Source organism: Aethalodelphis obliquidens, unplaced genomic scaffold (assembly GCF_003676395.1).
Source record: "Aethalodelphis obliquidens isolate GAN/ISIS:26980383/991018 unplaced genomic scaffold, ASM367639v1 scaffold112, whole genome shotgun sequence".
NCBI classification, from domain to species: Eukaryota; Metazoa; Chordata; class Mammalia; order Artiodactyla; family Delphinidae; genus Aethalodelphis; species Aethalodelphis obliquidens.
Window position 1 is genome coordinate 2603637 of NW_020838056.1, and position 24602 is coordinate 2628238.

Here is a 24602-nt window from a genome sequence, read left to right on the forward strand (position 1 = left end):
ACATGGAGCTGGGCGCTGCAGGAGGTCTAAGGCCCAACCACTTGCATGCTTATTCAGCCAATATTGATGGCCCGCCTGTAGGCTGGGCACTGTTCCAGGTACAGTAAGACAGGAAAGGTCCCTCCTACTGTGGAGTTTACAGTCTAGCCAGAGGAGACTCAATATACAAACACATAACTACCGTACAGTATGTCAGGGTGGCATATGAGGGAACAAAAAATAAAGCAAGGAAAAAAATAATAATAAAATAAAAATAAATAAATAAAGCAAGGAAGAGGATAAGCACAATCGTGGGCGGGGCCCCGATTTTAAGTGTTGAGAAGTTTTGTTGAGTTGATTAGGTGGCTTTTAAGCAGAGACCTGAAGGGAGTGAGTCCTGTGGATTGGGGAGGGGAGGATCCAGGGAAAGGGAGCAGCAGGTACAGAGGCCCTGAGGAGGTGATGGCAAGGAGGCAGGCGTGGCTGGAAGAGTAGTGGGAGATGGGGTCAGAGAGATGGAAAAGTTATGGGGGCAGGGAAAGCGGCAGAACCCAAGGATGCCTCTTCACATGTGAGGGCAGCCTAGGAATTTGAGCAGAGGCTGGAGGATTTCGGGGGCTCTCCCTTCCCTAAGACCCCAGCTGGTGGAAGGACAGTTCTCTCTGGGCACAAGCACTAAAGGGACCACTGAAGTCACATGGGCTGGGCTGATGGGTGGTGCCCTGTATGGTAGTGCAGAGGTGCCCACCCACCTGCCATCCTAGTGCCCTCCCTGGGCCAACAGCAATCCCCTGCCCCCCAGCCCACTGCTACAGGGCCTCATTTCCGGAGAAGGGAAAGGGCTGGCGCTGGGGCCACCAACAGGTGCAGATGCCTCTCCTTCTCTCCTTCCAGCACAGAGTCTCCTGAGGGCAGGTGCCAAGGACAAGGTAACCCCCACTCCTGAGTGCTGACCTCAGTGAGATGCCTCAGCCATGCCTCTGCTTCTGACCTCCACAGCTACTGAGGCCCTCGGACCTCAGGCCTCCCCTGCAGAAGACCTCAGAGCCTCCTCACCACTCTCAGGATAACCCCACCCACTACCCCACCTGGCTCCAGGAAGGCCTGATATACAGGCACCAACTTCCTGCTAGCCACACCCTCAGGGGATATCCCCTCCTCCCAGAGCCATGCACCCTCCTGCCATAGCAGTTGACACAGCTCAGAGCCGTAGGCCATGGTCGGGGCTGCCTGGCCCATCACACGATGGACTCCTTAACCTTGAGTCTCTGCCTTCTGAAGCTGGGCTGCTCAGGGACTCATGAGTCAGTGAACCAGGTGAAGCCCAGCCCCTGCCCACCTCAGGATCGTTTCTAGAAGGGAGAGTGGTTGCTCTAAATCTTGAAGGACTGCACTGAGTTCATCTCCTGGTTCTCAAATTTATGAGCTACTTGACCCCAGGCATGTTACTTAACCTCTCAGTGCCTCAGTTTCTGTACCTGGAAAATGGGGTTAATGATACCTTTCTCGTCGGGTTGTTGGACAGATTAAAAGAAACAATGTATGCAAAGCATTCTAGCCCAGCTCTTGGTACATAGTCAAGCCTCAAGAGATGGTGGCTGGTTCTTATCACAGTGAGAAGAGTCAGCATGTGGACAGGGAGGAAGTGGGAACAGCATGGGCAAAAGCCATGAGCCATGAAAGCGTGTTTGTGGGAATGTGTGTATTTGGCATGTGTGAAACTTCCTGTGGCCACACGGGCTGGAAGGGGTCTAGAGTTGTGGTGTCAAGGCCCACCCCAGCTTCCCCTGATCCCAGGTGCCTCCCAGAGCTGTGAGTCCCTGCAGAGCCTGCAGTGGGCCCGGCTGTTTCTGAGGCCCAGGCTGGTGGGTCATGCCTGGAACAGCAGAGTTGGCTGGAGGCATCAGGCTGGAGGTGTCCCCAAGGGACCGGGCCGTGGCTGAGCAGGCACCCACTGGGATTCTGGGCGCAGTCAGAGCTGGCAGCCCAGAAGGGGGACCCTACAGGAGCAAGAGTCAGGAGGCAGGGAGCCCCTGCTGCCAGAGGCTTTTTCCAGCCTAAACGTCGGGAACCCCTGATTCCCGCTGCTTCCCAGGTCTTCACAGGGATCTTCACAGCAGAGATGACCTTCAAGATCATCGCCCTGGACCCCTACTACTACTTCCAGCAGGGCTGGAACATCTTCGACAGCATCATCGTCATCCTCAGCCTCATGGAGCTGGGCCTGTCCCGCATGGGCAACTTGTCGGTGCTTCGCTCCTTCCGCCTGGTACACGGCTGGGCCCGGCAGGGGGCGAGTGGGTGGGGGCCTGGGGTACTGAGCCACACCCCCTCCGAGGTCACCACTCAATCACCCCTACTGTGATCTTTCATGCCTTACCCAACAGCTGTTTGCTAGGTACCCCAGGGCTGGTGATGTGGGGGACACAGAGGTGGGCAAGACAGAGGGAGATAGCCCTCCCTCCAGAGGGGCAATTGGTGCCCATCCATCCTGACGATTTGCAAAGCCCTTTGTGATTCACCGTGCCCCCTTTAGTCCTCATAGGATCCCAGGAGAGGAGCTAGTATTGCTACATTCCCATTCCACACTCAGAGAGATGAAACGATTTCCCAAAGCCACATGGCAAGCAACAGGTGGAGCCAAGTCTGCTGAGGCTCTACCTGCTGGTTTTGGAATCTGCATTTTTGAAACTTTAATGTGCACACAAATTGCCTGGGGATCTTGCTAAAGTGCAGATGTGGATTCAGTAGGTCTCGGATGATGTCAAAGCTATGCGTCTGTGGACCATGCTTTGAGTTCAAAATGTCTAAGAGGTCCAGGCATGGGGCTAGAGGTAGGTCAGGGAAGGCTTTCTGGAGGAAGTGGCTTCACTTGGGGCTAGGTAGGCAGGCTGTTGGGGGCAAAATAGAAAGCCTAGGCTGTGGGTTTTAATTCCGACTCCACTGCCAAGAGCCGAGGGACCTAGACACCATACCCCACCTCTAAGGGTTGGCTTCTTCATCTGTCAAATGAGGTAATAATAGTACCACCCTCATGTAGTTATTTGGAGTTCTGAATGAGCTGATCCATCCTAAACATAAGGCCTGGCACAGTGGGTGTTCAATAAATGCTAAACACCAGCTCCCTTTCTCTGTGATGACTGAGAGGAGGGAAAGATGGAGGTGACTGGGCAAGTCAGGGATGGTTTGAGCTCGCCCAGAAGGATACCTGATGAGGAGGGTTCTGGAAGAGGGACATTCCATGATGGGGAATCTACTGGGTGGTTCCTGGAAGTGAGACCAAGGTGGGTAGGAGGCTGGTGTGGGGACAGAGAGATGGGGTGGGTTGGGGGGAGGAGTCTGGAGCTGTTGACCTGACTCCCAGAGCAGGGCCCGATGAAGCTGCCCTCAGGCTGTGGAGAGAAGCAATAGTGTGTGCTCTTGGACAAACGAGGAGAAACAGGTGTCGGTGACCTTTAAGGGTGCCCTGGGTTCTCAGGCAGGAGCTGTCAGGGGTGAGGGTGTCTATGGGCAGTGGGAGCCAGAGCCCCTCACAAGGACCCCTCCCTCCCCAGCTTCGGGTCTTCAAGCTGGCGAAGTCCTGGCCCACCCTGAACACACTCATCAAGATCATCGGGAACTCAGTGGGGGCACTGGGCAACCTGACGCTGGTGCTGGCCATCATCGTGTTCATCTTCGCTGTGGTGGGCATGCAGCTCTTTGGCAAGAACTACTCAGAGCTGAGGCACCGCATCAGTGACCCAGGTGTGCTGCCCCGCTGGCACATGATGGACTTCTTCCATGCCTTCCTCATCATCTTCCGCATCCTCTGTGGCGAGTGGATCGAGACCATGTGGGACTGCATGGAGGTGTCTGGGCAGTCGCTGTGCCTGCTGGTCTTCTTGCTTGTTATGGTCATTGGCAATCTCGTGGTAAGTTGGCCGGTGGCCTCACACACACTCACTCACCTACCCATCCATTCATCTACCCAGCTACCCACCCACCCAGTCATCCATCTGTCCATTCACTTACCCTTCCTTCCATCCATCCACTCCCTCACTCAGCCATCTATCAAACAATCCATCCACCCATCAATCTCTCATCCATCCATCGATTTACCCATCCATCCATCTACTCATTTACCCATCATTCCATCTATTTACTCACCCGTTCATTCATTCACCCATCTGTGCACCCACTTACCCATCCATCCATGTATCATCAATCCATCTATTACTTACCCATTCACTCTTTCATCTCTCTACTCATTCATACATCTACTTATCCAGCCATCGATCCACTCATCAATAACCCACCCACCAACTCACCTATCCACCTGTCCACCTTTTCATCGATCTGCCTACTCAGTTACCAATCTCCCTACCCATTTATGCACTCACTCACCCAGTCATTCATCCATCAACGTCCATCTACTCACTCACTTACCCACCCATTCATCTATCCATCAACCATCCATCCATCAACCCCCATTCACACACACATGTGCACACCTGTTCATCCATCCATTTGCCCATCTATCTACCCATCCATTCATTCACCCACCTATCCATCCATTCATTCATCCATCACCCATCTTTCCACTCACTCATCTATCCCTCTATTGATTCATCCACCTCTACATCCATCCGTCAACCCACTCATCTATTCTCTCACTCATCAGTCCCATCCATCTACTCATTTATCCATCCAGCTATCTACTCACTCACTCATTTAGCTATCCATTCATGCACATCACTCATTTCCTCATTCTTCCATTTACCCATCTATTTACCTATTTATTCATTATGTATTCATTTTATATCCATTAATTAATTATTTTCTCATCTACTCATTGTTTTATTAGTTATTCACTGTCAGTGATTTATCACCTGGTTCAATTCAGCTTAACAAACATTTGTTGAGCTCCCATTGCATGCAGAATATTGTGCCAAATGCTATTGGGCATACAGAGATGAATGTGGCTCTGACATTGCTCACCACCTTGAGAGAGTGAGGAGGTGGAGAGTTCAAACAGGCCTGAGATAACTCTCAAGCTGGTCAGAATGGTCAGAGCCATTAAGAGGGAGCCCATGGGTGCTGAGCCCCTTCAGCTGGGGAAATCAAGGAAGGCTTCCTGGTGGAGGGGGTTTCCCGCTGACCTGATTGACAGGTGATGCTAGAGAGGGAAGAAGCAAGGTAAGCAAAGCACAGGCTCAGGCAGGTAGTGGTGGTCCAGGTGAGGTGGGGCCCGAGAGAACCTTGTATGTCATCCTGAATAGCTGTGGTGAGAGTCCCTGCTGTCCTGTAATGAGAAGCCCAGGTCTTTGCTCCCATGGCCACCTGTCTGTCCCAGGGAAAGTGCATCTTGCCTTGTGTCTTTACAATGTGGGCAATTCTGGAGTTGAGAGAGATCAAAATCTAAATGCCAGAGAAGGAGCCTTTGGAAGAGGCAAGTTTGAGAGGGGTCAGTTGTTCAGGGAGAGGTCAGTGTCCACTGTGGACATGCAGCCACCTTCCTGGGTACACAGGGGGACCACACACGCTCCAACGTCACACCTGCAGTGTCTGGCTACCACTGCCCATGGTGTGGGCAGCTCAGGCTCACAGCGGCTCATAGAGGGATTTTAGGTGATGTGAGTACTGTGGGCTGCAGATTCCAGAGCCCTTCTCCAGACCTGCCTGCTTTCTCCTCCCCTGTGACTTAACCAGGCCAAGTCGGGGTCGGTCTTCCTCAGCCTCCATGGGTGGAGCCCAGAGAGGAAGCAGAGTGCACAGTGCCAGTGGAACCCAGCTCTTTGGCGGGCCCTGCAACCCCCCTCCCATCCCCTCAAACCTGCCGCCCCTCAGGGAGCCCCTCACTCAGCCCCTGGCACAGCTCTGGGACTGCCAGACTCTGTGTGTTCCAAGGAGGATGCGAGTACACAGAGCTTTCAGCCCAGGGCCAGGCTGAGCTGCCCTCACGCACACACAGCCTGCGACTTCCGAGTAGATCTGCCTGGGGATGAGAAGATTAGAGGCTGCTGGAGGAGGGAAGCTAACGCAGCCCACGCGGCCCCCTCCCTGGCTGCCTCAGGAATTGGGCTGCTTCGGGGCGTGGGTGGAAGCAAGATTGTCATTGAAATGGGAAGTGATCATCAGGCAGGGGCTGGGGAGCAGCAGTGTGATTGACAGGGAAAGCACTGGAAGCAGCCGAACTTCTGAAGCCGGCGGCAGGGGAGGCCCTAGCATCTTCTGTGGGTGGACAAGGCTGCCCAGGCACCCCCTGCCCTGCCCCCAGACTGGCCCCAGATGCCTGGAGGTCAGGGGATGTGAACCCAGGGTGGGCTACCAGGAGCTGAGGCAGGCCAGGCCTGGGCCAGTGTGGACAGAGGCTGGGAGCCTGGCCAGAGGTCAGTGTAGACAGCAGCTCTGCATCACATCACATGCGTCACCCCTCCAGTGACGACATAAAAGAGACTGCCAGGTGTCAAAAGTGATCATCTCTCTGTGGAGATAGAACAGGAGAGCCTACTCCTTAACCTTTCCATACTGTCCACATGAATGTTAATGTTTAAAGCAAAGGCACGTTTCTGAGGCCTGGCACTCCAACCTTGCCCACTGCTTTCGCCAGAATTCTCACTCCCAGCTCTCTGACAAGCATGTCTCAGGGGCTTGTAAGAAGCCAGAGCAGGGACTCAGACTGGGTGTCCACCTTCACACACCACCCTGCTATAGGGGCCCCCATTCAACTGGACTCCCTTCTGGGAGTGGCTGCAGAGGGGAGACCTGAGCCCAAGGTGGGGAGATTGTGTCTCTGTCCTGTTGGCCTGGTGATGCTCATGAGCCGGTCTGACCCCTGTGTGGAACGAGCCCACCACCATCTTCAACTACCCTCCCCAAGCCCAGTCCCTTGTCACTCGGTAAAAGTTCTCTTTTTTAACAAAAGCTAAAACTTCACACTTGCAGGGTGGTTTAACAACAAGCAGTAGTCCAGAACCATCCAAAGACAGAGAGATTTTTCAAACCCCCCTTAGGGACGGACATCAAGTCCATAACCCCTAATAAATAACTTAAGTAAAGACTGTGTGTTCCGGCACCTCTGAAGCCTCAGCCCCAGGTCCCTCTCCTCTATCCAAGTGTCTAATCCTGCACGCAGCACCCTCCAAGCACCCCTCACTGCCTGGACACAACTCTGTCTCAGTAGCTTGACCCAACAGGCACCCAGGCCCCCAAGGGCTGCCACCTGGCCTCTTTTCCTGGCATCGCCCTCTTCTCTGCTCATTCTCCCATGTCCTTCACCTGGAAAGCATGGTCGGATCTGGGGAGAGTGGAGAGTGCTCCACAGCTGGAGCCCCAGATCTTTGAGTGGTGACCCAGCTTCAGTGGGGAACTCAGAGACATATCACTGCCCCTCCTTCACCAACAGATGCAGAGGCCTCTTCCCAGGAAAGCCCCAAGAGCAGATGGGTGATGGATGAATGAATGAATGGACGGGTGGGCCTTGCTGATCCCAGATTGGATCTCACTTCCCAGGGAGCAGCCCTGTACTCACCCTGACCTCACTGCCCCCCATTACCCCCAAGACAGCAAGGCCCCATCTGCAGGCTTTGACATCAGATGAACCCATGGTTCTCCCATTGAACCTGGGCCAACACCCAAGAAACCTGGGTTTGAACGCCCTCAATTCAGACTGTATCTGAGTCCTTGGGAGGAGGGATTCATTCTGGCAGTGAAACGCTGGAAGGAGGACCTCAGTTCTTCTTTGAAGAAAGAATTCAGCAAAGAGACCAAGATTGTGAAAAAGATAAAAGCATTTATTAGAAGCAAAGTACATGTGGAAAAAACAAAATATCTGTGGAAGAAACAAAGTAAGTGTGGAAAAAACAAAGTATGTGTGGAAGAGCACACAGGCAAGCTCAGAGGGAGGGGCTTAGGTTGCTTCAATAGGGCCAGTTTTCCGGATTTTTTTTCTGGCCAATTCTCTTCAGATCTGGTCCTGGTGTGGGCACGCATCTCTCAGCCAAGATGGATTCCAGCTTGCGTCTTCTCCCTCCTTTTGTCCTTCCCCTAGACTGAGGACCTTCTCTGAGCATGTGTCAGGCCAGGAAATCCATGAGAACACACCCAATCAGGGCCCAATGCTCCCGCTGGTATCCCAACTGAAGCATCAGCAGGAGACCAGCTGCAGCTGCTCAGCCTGGGCCTATCGCCTACCTCAGGATGAGAATTTGTCTTTCCTTTTATAGCCAAACTCTCTATATTCAGGAGTATGGGGGGTTAGGATGAGAGCCTAGGGCCCAGGGCTTAAGCCTCGAGCTGTCTGCCTCTGGCAGTGCTCATCATAGCCCCGAGGCTGAGCACGCAGGGCACGGCATTATCTCCACAGGTCCTGAACCTCTTCCTGGCTTTGCTGCTCAGCTCCTTCAGTGCAGACAACCTCACAGCCCCTGACGAGGACGGGGAGATGAACAACCTCCAGCTGGCCCTGGCCCGCATCCAGCGGGGCCTGCGCTTCCTCAAGCGGACCACCTGGGACTTCTGCTGTGGGCTTCTGCAGCGGCGGGCTCAGAAGCCTGCAGCCCTCGCCACCCAGGGCCAGCTGCCCGGCTGCATCACCACCTCCAGCCCCCCACCACCCTCAGAGACAGAGAAGGCGCTGCCAGCCCGCAAGGAGACACGGTTTGAGGAAGGCCAACGGCCAGGCCAGGGCACACCCGGGGATCCGGAGCCCGTGTGTGTGCCCATCGCCGTGGCCGAGTCAGACACGGATGACCAAGAGGAGGATGAGGAGAACAGCCTGAGCACAGAGGAAGAGTCCAGCAAGCAGGTGAGCCCCATCCCACATCCCAGCCCCGCACCGTGTGTGCAGCACCTACTGTCCAGGGGACCCAGCCTCACTCAGAGCATCTGCCCCAGCAGGTGTGGCCTGGAGGGAGAAGACAGGCCATCCCCCAAAAACCAGCCTCATGGAGGCGTGCTGAAACCAGCTCTCAACCCTCTCTCCCCAGCCCAGCCCAGCCCAGCCCAGCCCAGGAGGGCATCTTGGGAGGGACTGCTGTCCATCATTCATCCCCTGGCTGGTCACGGGCAGCTAATTGTACAGAAAGGGAAACTGAAGCACAGCAAGAGAGAGAAGAGAGAGACTTGCTAGGAGTTCCTCATGCGTCTAGGACAGAGCTAGGACACCTGGCCCCCAGACCCTGCCCTGACCTTGTCACCTCCAGGACTAACAAGGTGGAATGTCTTGGTGAGGGAGGAATGTGGCCTCCAGACCTCCCCACTGCCCCTTCCCCTCCTCCCAGGCCCAGGGCTAATTCTGAGATTTAAAAATAAGCATCCCTAAGATGGCAGGTGTCAGAGACAGCACTATCTTATCTCCCAACCTGTTATTTTTAACACTTAGGACTAGAGTCTGGACAAACGGAATGGTACCCCTCACCGCCACCCCAGCTCCCTCAGTTTTCTCATGGCCTGAGCTAGGCTTAGATGGCTTCTCCCTATAGGTCTCAGGTCAAACAGCGAGGACTGGTTCTCTCTGTTTCGTTGGGCCCATCCTGGCCGCTTCCTCAGGGCCTGCACTGGGTGGGTCTGGCTGAGAAGAGCAGCTGTTCCCTTGCATGGAATTTGATCTGAGGCTCCAGGCTTGATTCCACATCCTCCTGCCTCCCTGTGGTCCCAGAGGCCAGCTTCTGCCCTTTCAGTCGGGCTGCAGGACAGCCACAGTGTCGGTTGGGGGAGGGGGAGCGTTGGCGTTGCCAGGACCACAGCTTCCAATTAGCTCCAGGACGTTCCCAGCACAGGAGTGGAATTCCGCCTGCCTCTCCTTTTCCTCCTCCTTTCCTTCTCTTGAGCCTTTTGGCCCTGGCTCCCTGGGGCCAGTGTGTGTGTGTGTGTGTGTGTGTGTGTGTGTGTGCGCGCGTGCATGTGCGTGTGCGCGCGCGCTCACACGTGCGGGCACGCAAGCAAGCTGGGGTGCCATGGGAACTCCTGGGAAAAGTCAGCATGTCCTTCCTAAGTAGAGTTGCCAGCATCTGGGAGCTGGGCATCATAGCCCAGCTGTACCCTTCAAGGAGTGGGAGGAGAGGGAGATTTGTCTAGCCTTAGGCCCTTTGCCCGAACCTATCAGGAGCCTCCTTCAGCCTCAGGACGGCCGAGGGAGGGGTCTTCAGTGAGATGAGACCTAATGAAGAGGGCAGGAGGCAGTGCCCCGCTGCATGGGCAGGGCCTGAAGCAGAGCCAGGGTCCTAGAAATACTCCGACCTGGTAGCTCATGGGCTGGGGGGGTCTCTTCAGCAGGAATCCCAGCCTATGTCTGGCAGCCCAGAGGCCCTCCGGGAGCCCAGGTCCTGGAGCCAGGTGTCAGAGACCACCTCCTCTGGGGCCAAGGCCAGTGCAGCTCAGGCAGACTTGCGACAGCAGCAGAGAACAGAGGCCCCAGCCCCAGGGTGCAGTGAGGTAATGCACACCTTTGTCCCTGAAGCCGGTGGGGCACTGCTGCTGGGACTAGAGGCCGTGAGAGTCCCTGGGCACAGGCCTGCATTTGCTGCTGGGAACCACAGCCATCGTCACAGCCAGTGTGGGAGACCCGTCTGTGGAGCGGGGCATGGGCAGCCCTGTCCTGTTAGGGGAGACACGGCTTGGGGACCAGAGCCATGGGGAAATTCTGGAAGCAGCCCCTCAGGACCACGATGCAGGACTAACCCCAAACTTCTGCTTGTTCACCCCCTCCTCACTCGGTTCCTGTGCTTTGGTCCTGTCGGCACATGTTTGTCCTGTGAATCGGCCCATCCCAGGGGGCTGTGGGAGCTCTGAGAACAAGTTCTTGGCACACAAGCCACCAGCTGCTTCTCACCTGGAGAAAAGCAGAGGCAGCAAACACAAGGCCTGCTGGAGGGCTTTGGGACACAAAAGGGTTTTAATTTGAATTTGCTACCAACATTTAAAACCCAGAAGCTTTTGTGTAAAAAAAGTCTGCATTTCTGGTTTCTCTTGAAAAACAAAAGTTGCAGGAAGAGCCGCCCTGCTGGAGACGAGTGGTAACCGCCGCCTCCTTGACACTGGCTGGAGCGCTCCGGTTTGCCAGTTCCCACCTGCCTGCCCTCATTCCATCACCTACCTGGCCCTGTAAACATTTGAGTTTGCAACCCCTGAGCTAACTGGACTGTGGCACAGCTGACTACACCCCACCTCGGCTCTGCCAAGCACCAAGGAAGATGGAGGTCATATGTTCAGAGACAGCACTCAGGGGCCCTTGAACTGCTGCCTGACCTCGGTCCTCATCCCGGCAGCTGTGACTTGCTCCAACAGGATATTTCTCCTTTGCCTTGTTCCTTACGTGAGATGGGCCCATTGGAAGCTTTGTGATCATGGCCAGTTTGTAAGCACGAGGGCCTGGTGGAATCATCATCCTGACTGTACAGGTCACACTTCTCCCCCTGGAGAGTCTGACACACCAAGGCTTGTGGGAACAGGAAGACATAGGAGGAGCAGAAGGTCACGGACAGAAGAGGCTCCTGTACTAGAACGTTGACCTTTGAACGAGTTTTGTAACTTCATCACCTCTTCAAATCAGGTCACAGTGGGAACGAGGGAGAATGAGGTGGGCTGGGGCTTTCCTGGGAGAAGGACACCTCATCCCATCTGCAGCGGGATTCTGAGAACTTGTCCTCCCACGTGACAGCTCCAGTGTCTGAAAAGAAAAGCTGCATGAAGACCTCTGACTGTGCCTCTCCCAGCTCAGTGCCGCTCAATGAAGCTGGGAGGAGGACATGACCCTCAAAGCCACGGGAGACCACCCTGCACCCAGGAGCACTCTCTGCATTCTCACCAGGATCCAGCCCTTCCTTATCGCAAACCTCAAGGTTAAAGAGGACTTTGAGACAGCGGTGGAGTGAGTAGTGGAAGGAAGGGAAAAGAAGGCAACTTTGAGAGCAGAGACTGCCCAAGAACTCAAACCAGCTCGCCCCTAAGTGGAGTGGAGCTTGAGTGGCATGAGGCTGGCCAGTTGCGCTGGGGAATGTAGACGTGATCTGAAGCAAATGAAGGCTGCCCTTCCTTTACAGAACCCCCTTCCCCACCATACTTATCATTAAGGTGGGCTCCTAGAAGCAGACCTGGAGCCTGGCTTCCTGTGCTGATGTTTCGTTGGGGGAGTGCCCTCAGGAGAGACCCATAAGGAAGTGAGAGAAGCAGGATGAGGCAAAAGAAGCAGCTCCAGATGGCATGCTGGCTGGATTCCAGCCTCAGCTTGGTGTCCTCCATATCAGTCAGTCACTAGGCGTCAGCCACCCCTGGCTTCGATGTAACCACCAAGCCATTTCCAGGGATTGCAGGTCCCTGGCTAAAGACACTGTTCTGGAGAAGGGGCTGGCTAAACAGTATTCATGGCAGCTGGAGATGGGTGCACTGGCCCAAAGAGGGGAAGTGGGCAGAACTACAACACCCCTATACACTGGCACCCCACATGACACACACAGACACTCATAAGGGCACCTGCACACACCTCTATATAATCAAGTTATGTGGGATCAGGGCAGCAGAACCCTGCACAGCCGGGCAGGAAAGCTTCCAGCACCTTCTCGCTCTTGTTCCAGGCTCTGTGCATCACACCAGCACCCACGTGAATTGAGTGAGAAATGTGGGCTGGGTTGCTGGCCTGTTCTTTGCATGTCTGACCTGGTACCTGTGCGTGCCCATGATCCTGGCTCTGACTCTGTTCTGGGTGTGGCATGCCTGTTTCCTGTGTGTGTGCCGAGCTGCCACTATGTGTCCGTGTCCCAGTGTGTGTCCCTGTTGCACCCCATGTCTGTTTTACTTCCACCTGGATGCCTTCCCCATTCCCAGGGTTTTCCCAGAACCCTTCCCTGCCCCCCTGTACCCTGCCCTAGACACCAGTAGACCAGAATCACAAACTCAGGAGCCCTAAGGTCCAGGCTAGGTGACCTTCATGGGAGGTTCCCATCCACCCGGGCTCAGATTCCCCAGGTGTGCAATGGAGGATAGTCTGGGCACCTCCACTCTGGGAGCCCCAGGCTCCCCCAGACTCTGGGCCTGAGGCTGGAGGCTGCTACACAGCCCACACTCATGCCCTCACCCACCCTACCCCACGGTCCTGCCCACAGACACATGAGAACAGTTACTCTGAGGGGAGCACAGCAGACATGACCAACACTGTTGACCTCCTGGAGCAGATCCCCGACCTCGGAGAGGACGTCAAGGATCCAGAGGACTGCTTCACTAAAGGTACTGCCCTGGATGGGCCTCTGGCCCAGCCTCAGCCCTGCCCACCAGGGCAGGAGGACCTGCAGCTCCTGGGGGTAGAGGGCCATGTCGCACCCCACTCTGACCTGGGTGCCTGCCAATTTTCCCCCATTCTTCGAGACCCTGGGGGCCCCTCCACCTGCCTGTGACATGAGTCATGGCAAGTGTGCCCGTGACGTGCTGGGCTGGGCCGCTGTGGGTCGGCTGCGTGTGTGGGACGGTAGCATGACCAGGTGTCTCCACAGCGGCAAGGACTGGATCTAATTCCCCCTGTTCCCTCAGGCCCTGGCACGGCACCTGGTATATAATAGGCCCTCTGTAAATATTCAAGGTGGGTGTGGCATGTGGCTGTGCTGGTGATTGGCATCTAGAGCTTTTATGAATCCATGGTATATTCGGAGGGCCGCTGGGGATAAGACGAGGGTTTGCCCTCCATGTGGCACATCATTTGGGGCTATCAGTGAGGAGTCTGCCCTTCCTAAGGCTCAGAAACTGCAAACATGGAGAAAGACCAGGGACACAGCACCCCAGGGGGTTCTGGTACATTCCCCCAGGGGGAGAGTTTCCTAGATGAGCACAGGGCAAGCTGGAGCTCATCCCAACCCCAGCCTTGCCCCTGCCCAGAACTGCCAGGCCCTTCATCTACTTACTGGTTGCCTAGTCCATCCAGCTTATCCACAGGGTACCTGCTGAGTGTGGGCTCCTGAGGGCAGCACTCAAAGTCACCCCTCCCTGCCACCCACCCCCTGCCATGGCCCCACCCACCATGTTACCCAGTTCATTACCCATCTTTGTAACCTCTTTCAGTCATTCTTTCAACCATTCAACTTTCTGCCGTCAGATGTGGGCATTTGCAGGCCCTGGACTGGGTCTGACTCCTCTCCCTCCCCCAAAGGCTGTGTCCAGCGCTGTCCCTGCTGCACCGTGGACACCACGCAGGCCCCAGGGAAGGTCTGGTGGAGGCTGCGCAAGACCTGCTACCGCATTGTGGAGCACAGCTGGTTCGAGACGTTCATCATCTTCATGATCCTGCTCAGCAGTGGAGCGCTGGTACCCTCCTGGGGATTGGGCAGGGAGGTATGGAGGAGGAGGGGAGGTAGAGAAAGGAGATCTCCAGCTGGAAAACCAGGTCAGAAACTGGGGCGGAGCCTCTGTTGAAAATGCATTCCCCCAGGGCCTCAGATCAGGACCAACTCATAAACTGTCAACACGCACAGCACATATGGAGATCAGAGCAGAAAGGGCTCACAGAGGTCATCTCTCCAGGCCTCCTTGTTCCACAAAGGGAAGTGATTTGCCCAGATCACAGTGCACAGCTGGCATAGGTCGCAGGTCACCAGTCACCTACACCCAAGCCCTGGTGACACACCCACCTGCACACAGCGTCAGACACTCCATCAGACTGGTTCAATGCAATTAACAATGCAGGCTGATATTACACTGGTAGCTCCACTCATTCCATGTCTTCTAGGGCTAGAGGCCAAGCTATGTAGTTCACGCATTATCACATTTAATCCCCATAGCAACCCTTTGTAGAAACATTAAGTAACTCACCCAAAGCCCCACCACTTACAAGCAGCAGATGTGGCATTTGAGCCAAGAGAGTCAGATTCCGAGTCCTTTGTCTTGACTTTCCATTTGTTCAATAGATCTTTACTAAGCTCTCCTTGTATCTACTGGTCCTGTGAGCCGTGGAGGAGCAATAGGAGGAAGAGACTCTGGCTCTGGCCTCAGGGGCTCCCAGTCTAGTTGGAGAAATCAGATTCAGCAGGTTTGAGATAGTCAGATATCAGTTCGAGAGAGTTGAGTAAGAATGGAGTAGATGACTCAGGGTGATGGGAGGTCAGGGGGAACTGGAGCAATCAGGAGGACTTCCTGGAGGAAGCAGATGGAACTGGACTATGGAAAATAGGGAGGTTTGGTGAGGCCGGGAGGAGCAGTGAGGCACTCCAGGGATGCCCTATCTGGTTCCCAAGTACCTTATTCATCTCTCAGAGCCCTTCTAGGAGATGGAACAGCCCTGGAGAGGGTTGTGAAAGGTACTGGTGGGCAGAGAGAAGGGTGATCAGAACAAACAGAAACTTTCCTAGCCCAGAGGGAGCAAGCACCTGATATTGTTGAGGAGTTTAGAACCCCATGGGTGAGCAACTAACAAGGAATGCTTTAGACTATAGAGAGGGAGGGGGCCGCTCTGATCCCAGGCTGTTTGCCTCCAGCACATGCTGCCTCCTGTCGGGGCAGGCCATGGGGAGACATTGCAGCTATCACTTCTAAACCTCTGGGCCTCCCATCCCACCCTGTACTGCCCTGCCCCTGTTCCAGAGTGGGCCTGGAGCCATGGCTTGCAGGCTACATGCTGTTTTACCATCAGCAGCTAGAGCCAAATCTCTGTAGGCTTCAGAGAAGGAGGATTTGACAATATGTTAACGAGTTTTGTTTTTAAACAGCCACAAACAAGGGCAGCCAGAGCCATTTAGTCTGGGCTGTGGAGGAAAAGCTCAGCCTAGCATAAGTGAGGAGGAGTTTTGGCAAGCAAATGGTGAATCTCATCAGGGTAGAGAGCCAAGCACTGTAAAAAAAAAAAAAAAAAAAACACATCAATGATATACAGAGAAAAAGAAGTCAGAGTGTGTTATTTAAAGTTATAAACTTGTTTAACAGAAAGCAGAGTATGTATCACTTTGAAATTGCTGAAGGGAAAAAATTTTTAAGGACACAGAGATTTTACAGCAAAAGATAGGGGGAAAAAAGGAACAAGGAAGCATTAAATCAGGAAACAATATGGCAAAGGCAAGATCAAGCATGTGTTTTAATAATAAATGTAACTGGATAAAATTCATCTTTTAAAAGAAAAGGACTCTAAATGGACTGAAGAAAAAAAATCTTCAGCTATGTGTTCTCAAATGACAAATCTGAAACACTGTGACTCAGAAATAGTAAAAGGAAATAAGATATAGCAGACAAATGCAAACAATGACAACAAAAATCAGAGTGTTTTTGTTTGTTAATGTTAAACAAGGTTGAATTCAAGGTAAAAATTGAGATAAAACAAAGAGGGTCCAACCTATAATAAAAATACAACTATTATGAATATTGCTTGGGATTTCATAGCACTTATACAAAGCAAAATCAGAAAAAAAGTGGCAACAGTGCAGTAGTACAGTGAGATTTTACCACACTTCTATTAGTGCTTGACAAATCAAGTAGAAAGAACAAGACAATGAGATATGTAAAAAATATGTATAGTTAATAAATTTGACCTAACATAATAAAAATAATAGCTAACACTTAAATAGCACTGACTATGTGCCAGGCCCTATTGTAACATTTTACAAACATTAATACATTTAATTCTCATAATAACCCTGTGAAATAGGCACTGTTTTACAGATAAGAAGACTGCTAAGTGTAGCAAAAATAGAAAGATTAAAAACAAACCCTTAAAAATGTAAAAGTTATTCTTAAACTTTGGATCAAACAGAAAATAGTTTCATGGTGGGTTCATGGGTGTTCATTATATTAATAAGTAAGCAAATAAATAGAGACTATTCATGGACTAAAGATGACAGTGTGTCATAAATCAAAGATTACAGTTCAACCAGTTTTGTCCACATGAAATCTAGAAAAATAAGAACGGAAAAATAGAGGTATAGAAAAAACTTCGACTTGGGAGAGGGGGAAAGAAACTAGAAAATAACAGTATCAGTAATACTGCATGTGGGATGCAGCCAAAGCTGTAATGAGTAAAATTAATAGACTTAACCATTTTCATTGTTAAATAGAAAGAATAAATTCATTAACTCAAGAAATTAGAAATACAACAACAAATTAATCTTAAAGAAAGCAAAGGAGGGACTTCCCTGGTGGTGCAGTGGTTAAGAAACTGCCTGCCAATGCAAGGGACACGGGTTCGAGCCCTGGTCCAGGAAGATCCCACATGCCATGGAGCAACGAAGCCCGTGCACCACAACTACTGAGCCTGTGCTCTAGAACCCCCGAGCCACAACTACTGAGCCCATGTGCCACAACTACTGAAGCCCACGTGCCTAGAGCCTGTGCTCAGCAACAGAGAAGCCACCACAGTGAGAGGCCTGCACACCACAAGAGTAGCCCCCAGCTCACCGCAACTAGAGAAAACCCCTCGTGCAGCAATGAAGACCCAACACAGCCAAAAATAAATAAATAAATAAACAAATGTAAAAAAAATTTTTTAAATAAAGGGAATAATTAATAAAATAAAAACACAAATTAATGAATTAGAAAATAAATAGTAAATCTGATAAAATTTCCAAAGCTGATTCCTTCAAAAATTAAAACAATTAAATAAACCACTAGGTCTAATCTCTTACATCTCCAAGAGTGGATTCTTTCATATTTTCAAGGAAGAAAATAATTTCAATCCTATTTAAAATCTTCTAGGGTATGAAAACAGATGGAAAACCTACAAATTCTTTTTATGAAAGCTAAATAGTGCTGATTTTTAAAACCTTAAGTATACCAGAAGTAAAACCACAGACCAGTTTTCATACTCTATACTAGTGAATAGTGATACAAAATTCTTAAAATACATGCAAATAGGATCCAGTAAAATATTTGAAAGACTAAATGAGTCATAGCTAGGTATATCCTAAGGAGTCAGAACGATGCCCTACTAGGAAATCTATTTATATGAGTCAGACAAAGAAAAACCACATAATTGTCTCAATGAATGCCTGATTTTTAAAACTTTGGTAAGAATAGAAATAAAACATATTTCCTTTACTTAATGAAAAACTTACTTTCAAATTAACCTTTTCCATCATCATTAGTAGTAAAGCACTAGAAACATTTTTATTAAAGTCAGGAATAAGAAAAGGATGATTTAACTACCTTTTAGCTGTTTTTCATTATTTAATAATAATCTTGAAGTACTAGCCAGTGCAATTAATCAAGAAAATTAAACATACAGTATAAAAATCAGAAAAACAGAAGAATTTAAGTTAATATATTCAAGTATAAAATGAGTTTAAAATAATAGAAATATATCATTACTTGTAGATAGTGATTGCTTAGAAAAATTTTAAAAACTATTAAAAATATTATATGACCAGTTATAAAACAAATATACAAATAATTGTTGCTGTTGTTTTATACTAACAGAAACCACTTAGTCACAAGTAACATTTCTCCAATAGTCCTTACATGCCAGGCATAGTAGCCATAAAATAATTGGGAATGAATATAACATGGAATGTATAAGAGGTACATGAAGAAAACTATTAAACTTGCCTAAGGAGAGTGTAAAAGAAGACAAACGGATAAACATACTATAAATACACTCTCGTCTTGGGCAGAAAGACTGTATTAGTTCCTAAAGCTAATGAGTTATTAAACTCAAGGCAGTAATAAATTTCTAACATTTTAAAGGGAATTTGACAAAACATTGCTTAAGTTTGTCTTAAATATTATGAAAAATGGCCAGGAAAATTCATATGACACTAATTCAGAAATAGACCAAGACAGTAGTAGAACCACACCGAGGTTGGAAATACATTTAAGCAAATATAGAAATGTGGTAGATGATAGTGTTGACTTCTATTGTGTGGATTCTTTAATAAAGTGTTAGGACACTTGACTAGTCACTCTGAAAAAAAAATAAAATATATATTTGCTCCAACCAAAATATATTAGATTTAAAAAATTGTAATATAAAACAATGAAATGAGAAAGGAAGGAAGGAAGGGAGGGAGGGAGGAAGGAAGGAAAGAAGGAAGGAAGGAAGGAAAAAGGGAAAAGGAAAAGGAAGGTCATTTTTTTTCTATCCTTGGAATAGGCAAGTGCTTTCTTTTTGCTTTTTTCTTTTCATTTTTTTTCATATGTACCTCATTTAAAATTTTTTTGTAGTATTTTTTTATACATTAAAAATTTTTCTTTCTTTATTCATTCATTCATTCTTTATTTTTTGCTGCACCGGATCTTAGGTGTGGCACGCAGGATCTTTGTTGTGGCATGCGGGATCTTTAGTTGCGGCACGCAGACTTCTCAGATGCAGCACATGGACTCTTAGTTGCAACATGCAGACTCTTAGTTATGGTATGCATTCAGGATCTAGTTCCTGGACCAGGGATCCAACCCAGGCCCCCTGCGTTGGGAGCACAGAGTCTTACCCACTGGACCACCAGGGAAGTCCCTATAGTCTTTTTTTAATTAAATTTTTATGCTACATTGGAGTATAGTTGATTTACAATGTTGTGTTCATTTCAGATGTACAGCAAAGTGATTCAGTTATAAATATACATATATCTATTCTTCTTCAGATTCCTTTCCCATATGGGTTATTACAGAATATTGAGTAGAGTTCCCTGTGCTATACAATAGGCCCTTGTTGATTATCTATTTTATATATAGTAGTGTGTATATATCAATCCCAAACTCCTAATTTATCCCTCCCCCCCACAACCTTTCCCCTTTGGCAACCATAAGTTTGTTTTTTCATGTCTGTGAGTCTGTTTCTATTTTGTAAATATGTTCATTTATATCATTTTTTTTAAATTCCACATATAAGTGATATCATATGATATTTGTCTTTCTCTGTCTGATTTCACTCACTATGATAATCTCCAGGTCCATCCATGTTGCTGCAATGGCATTATTTCATTCTTTTTTATGGCTGAGTAATACTCCATTGTATATATGTATCACATCTTCTTTATTCATTCCTCTGTCGATGGACATTTAGGTTGCTTCCATGTGTTGGCTGTTGTAAATAGTGCTGCAATGAACACTGGGGTGCATGCATCCTTTTGAATTACGGTTTTCTCCAGATATATGCCCAGGAGTGGGATTGCTGGATCATATGGTAGTTCTATTTTTACTTTTTAAGGAACCTCCATACTGTTCTCCATAGTGGTTGTACCAATTTACATTCCCACCAACAATGTAGGGGGGAATCCCTTTTCTCCACACCCTCTCCAGTACTTACCGTTCGTAGACATTTTGATGATGGCCATTCTGACTGGTGTGAGGTGATACCTCATTGTAGTTTTGATTTGCATTTCCTAATATTTAGTAATGTTGAGCATCCTTTCATGTGCATTTTGCCATCTGTATGTCTTCTTTGGAAAAGTGTCTATTTAGATCTTCTGCCCATTTTTGATTGGGGAGTTTATTTTTTTGATACTGAGCTGCATGAGCTGTTTGTGTATTTTAGAGATTAATCCATTATTGGTCACTTTGTTTGCAAATATTTTCTCCCATTTTGTGGGTTACCTTTTTTGTTTTGTTTATGGTTTCCTTTGCTGTGCAAAAGCTTTTGAGTATAATTAGGTCCCATTTGTTTGTTTTTATTTTCATTACTCTAGAAGGTGGATCCAGAAAGATATTGTTGCAATTTATGTCAACGAGTGTTCTGCCTATGTTTTCTTTTAAGAGTTTATAGTATCTGGTCTAACATTTAGGTCTTTAATCCACTTTGAGTTTACTTTTGTGTATGGTGTTTGTTAGAGAATGTTATAATTTCATTCTTTTACATGTAGCTGTCCAGTTTTCCCATCACCACTTATTGAAGAGACTGTCTTTTCTCCATTGTATAGTATTGCCTCCTTTGTCTTAGATTAATTGACTGCAGGTGGGCTTATTTCTGGGCTTTCTATCCTGTTCCATTGATCTATATTTTTGTGTGTGTGCCAGTACCATACTGTTTTGATTACTGTAGCTTTGTAGTATAGTCCGAAGTCAGGGAGTCTGATTCCTCCAGCTCCGTTTTTATTTCTCAAGATTGCTTTGGCTATTCAGCATCTTTTGTGTTTCTATACAAATTTTTAAAAAATTTTCTAGTTCTTCAATAAATAACATTGGTAATTTCATAAGGATTACATTAAATCTGTAGATTACCTTGGGTGGTATGGTCATTTTGACAATATTGATTCTTCCAATCCAAGGACATGGTATATCTTTCCAACTGTTTGTTTCATCTTCGATTTCTTTCATCAGTGTCTTATAGTTTTTGGAGTACAGGTCTTTTGCCTCCTTAGGTAGGTTTATTCTTAGGTATTTTATTCTTTTTGAGACGATAGTAAAGGGGATTGATTCCTTAATTTCTCTTTCTGATCTTTCATTGTTGGTGTATAGAAATGCAACCGATTTCTGCATATTAATTTTATATCCTGCAACTTTACCAAATTCACTGGTGAGCTCTAGTACTTTTCTGGTAGCATTTTTAGGATTTTCTATGTATAGTATCATGTCATCTGCAAACAGTAACAGTTTTACTTCTCCTTTTCCACTTTGATTTCCTTTTCTTTCTTTTTCTTCTCTGATTGCTGTATCTAGGACTTCCAAAACTATGTTGAATAAAAGTGGCAAGAGTAGACATCCTTGCCTCGTTCCTGATCTTAGAGGGAATATTTCAGCTTTTCAGCACTGAGTATGATGTTAGCTGTGGGCTTGTCATATATGTACTTTATTATGTTGAGTAGGTTCCCTCTATGCCCATGTTCTGGAGAGTTTTTATCATAAATGGGTGTTGAATTTTGTCAAAAGTGTTTTCTGCATCTGTTGAGATGATCATATGGTTTTTATTCTTCAATTTGTTGATGTGGTGTATCACACTGATTGATTTGTGGATATTGAAAAATCCTTGCATCCCTGGGATAAATCCCACTTGATCATGGGGTATGATCCTTTTAATATATTGTTGGATTTGCTTTGCTAGTATTTTGTTGAGGATTTTTGTATCTATGCTCGTCAGTGATATTGGCCTGTAATTTTCTTTTTTTGTGGTATCTTTATATGTTTTTGGTATCAGGGTAATGGTGTCCTCATAGAATGAGTTGGGGAGTGTTATCCTCTGCAATTGTTTGAGGTAGTCTCAGCAGGATAGGTGTTAATTATTCTATAAATGTTTGATAGAATTCACCTGTGAAGCCATCTGGTCCTGGACTTTTGTTTGTTGGAAGTTTTTTTTTTTTTTTTTTTTTTTTTTTTTGCAGTACCTGGGCCCCTCACTGCTGTGGCCTCTCCCGCTGCGGAGCACAGGCTCCGGACACGCAGGCTCAGCGGCCATGGCTCACGGGCCCAGCCGCTCCGCGGCATGTGGGATCCTCCTGGACTGGGGCACAAACCCGTGTCCCCTGCATCGGCAGGCGGACTCTCAACCACTGCACCACCAGGGAAGCCCCAATTTCATTACTTGTGATTGGTCTGTTCACATTTTCTATTTCTTCCTGGTTCAGTCTTGGAAGATTGTACCTTTCTAAGAATTTGTCCACTTTTTCCAGGTTGTCCATTTTATTGCCATATAGTTGCTTGTAGTAGTCTCTTATGATCCTTTGTATTTCTGTGGTGTCCACTGTAACTTCTCTTTTTTTTTCATTCCCAATTTTATTGATTTGAGTCCTCTCTCTTTTTTTCCCTTGATGAAACCTGGCTAAAGGTTTATCAATTTTGTTTATCTTTTCAAAGAACCAGCTTTTAGTTTCATTGATCTTTTCTACTGTTTTCTTTGTTTCTATTTTATTTCTGTTCTGATCTTTATGATTTCTTTCCTTCTACTAACTTTGGGTTTTGTTTGTTCTTCTGTAGTTGCTTTAGGTGTAAGATTAGGTTGTTTATTTGTGATTTTTCTTGTTTCCTGAGGTAAGATTGTATTGCTATAAACTTCCCTCTTAGAACTGATTTTGCCATGTCCCATAGGCTTTGGGTCATTGTACTTTCATTTTCATTTGTCTCTAGGTATTTTTTGATGTCCTCCTTGATTTCTCCAGTGATCCTTTGGTTGTTTAGTAGCATATTGTTTAACCTCCACATGTTTGTGTTTTTTACAGTTTTTTTCTTGTAGTTGATTTCTAATCTCATAGCGTTTTGTTTGAAAAAGATGCTTGATATGATTCCAATTTTCTTAAATTTACGGAGGCTCACTTTGTAGCCCAGCATATGGTCAATCCTGGAAAATATTCCATGTACACTTGAGAAGAATGTGTATTCTGCTGCTTCTGGATGGAATGCTCTATAAATATCAGTTAAGTCTATCTGGTCTAATGTGTCATTTAAGACCTGTGTTTCCTTATTGATCTTCTGTCTGGATGATCCGTCCATTGATGAAAGTAGGGTGCTAAAGTCCCCCACTATTGTTCTGTTACTGTTGATTTTTCCTTTTATGGCTGTTAGTATTTGCCTTATATATTGGGGTGCTCCTATTTTTTGTAAGTATATATTTTGGGTGCATATATACTTACAATTGTTATATCTTCTTCTTGGATTGATCCCTTGATCATTTTTGTGTGTCCTTCTTTGTCTCTCTTAACAGTCTTCATTTTAAAGTCTATTTTGTCTGATATGAGTATTGCTACTCCAGCTTTCTTTTGATTTCCCTTTGCAAGGAATACCTTTTTCCATCCCCTCACTTTCAGTCTGTATGTGTCCCTAGATCTGAAATGGGTCTCTTGTAGGCAGCATATATATGGGTCTTGTTTTTGTATCCATTCAGGCAGTCTGTGTCTTTTAGTTGGAGTGTTTAATCTTTTTACATTTAAGGTAATTATTAATATGTATGTTCTTATTACCATTTTGTTCATTATTTTTGTTTTGTTTTTTTTAGGTCTTTTTTCTTCCCTTCCTCTTTTGTTCTCTCCTCTTGTGATTTGATGACTATCTTTAGTGTTGTGTTTGGATTCCTTTTTCTTTTCCGTGTGTGTATCCATTATAGATTTTTGGTTTGTCGTTACCATGAGGTTTTGCTATATCAGTCTGTATATATACAAGGTTGTTTTAAGTTGCTGGTCTCTTAATTTCAAATGCATTTCCAATATCCTGCATTTGTACTCTCCTCTTCTCACAATTGCTGGTTTTGATGTCATATTTGTGTGTGGATTATTTCCTACCTTTACTGCATGTTTGCTTTTACCAGTGAGCCTTCCCATTTTAAATTTTCTTGTTTCTAGTTGTGGCCTTTTCTTTTCCACCTAGAAAAATTCCTTTAACATTTGTTGTAAAGGTGATTTGGTGGTGCTGAATTCTCTTAGCTTTTGCTTGTCTGTGAAGCTTTTGATTTTTCCATTGAATCTGAATGAGAGCCTTGCTAGGTAGAGTATTCTTGGTTGTAGGTTTTTCCCTTTTATCACTTTAAACATATCATGCCACTCCCTTCTGGCCTGCATAGTTTCTCCTGAAAAATAAGCTGATAACCTTATGGGGATTCCCTTGTATGTTATTTGTTGCTTTTCCCTTGTCACTCTTATATTTTTTCTTTGTCTTTAATTTTTGTCTGTTTGATTAATATGTGTCTTGGAGTGTTCCTCCTTGGGTTTATCTTGTATGGGACTCTTTGTGCTTCCTCCAAATATTTTCTCAGGCCCTTTCTCTCTTTCTTCTCCTTCTGAGATCCTTGTAATGTTGGTATGTTTAATGTTGTCCCAGAGGTCTCTTAA

General features: G+C 47.5%; 1 protein-coding gene across 7 annotated transcripts in view; it reads left to right on the top strand.

Annotated features, from left to right (window-relative positions):
• Positions 1-24602, top strand: part of SCN5A (sodium voltage-gated channel alpha subunit 5) — an 86243-nt gene that overhangs the window by 41342 nt on the left and 20299 nt on the right. For 3 of the 7 annotated variants that reach the window (XM_027097147.1, XM_027097141.1, XM_027097143.1), the window contains exons 14-19: positions 2075-2248; positions 3534-3890; positions 8324-8764; positions 10231-10392; positions 13059-13179; positions 14093-14247. In XM_027097147.1, the coding sequence (XP_026952948.1) occupies positions 2075-2248; positions 3534-3890; positions 8324-8764; positions 10231-10392; positions 13059-13179; positions 14093-14247 (1410 nt within the window). The remainder of the gene's footprint in view (positions 1-2074; positions 2249-3533; positions 3891-8323; positions 8765-10230; positions 10393-13058; positions 13180-14092; positions 14248-24602) is intronic. The other 4 variants (XM_027097145.1, XM_027097144.1, XM_027097142.1 and 1 more) reach the window with 2 other exon arrangements.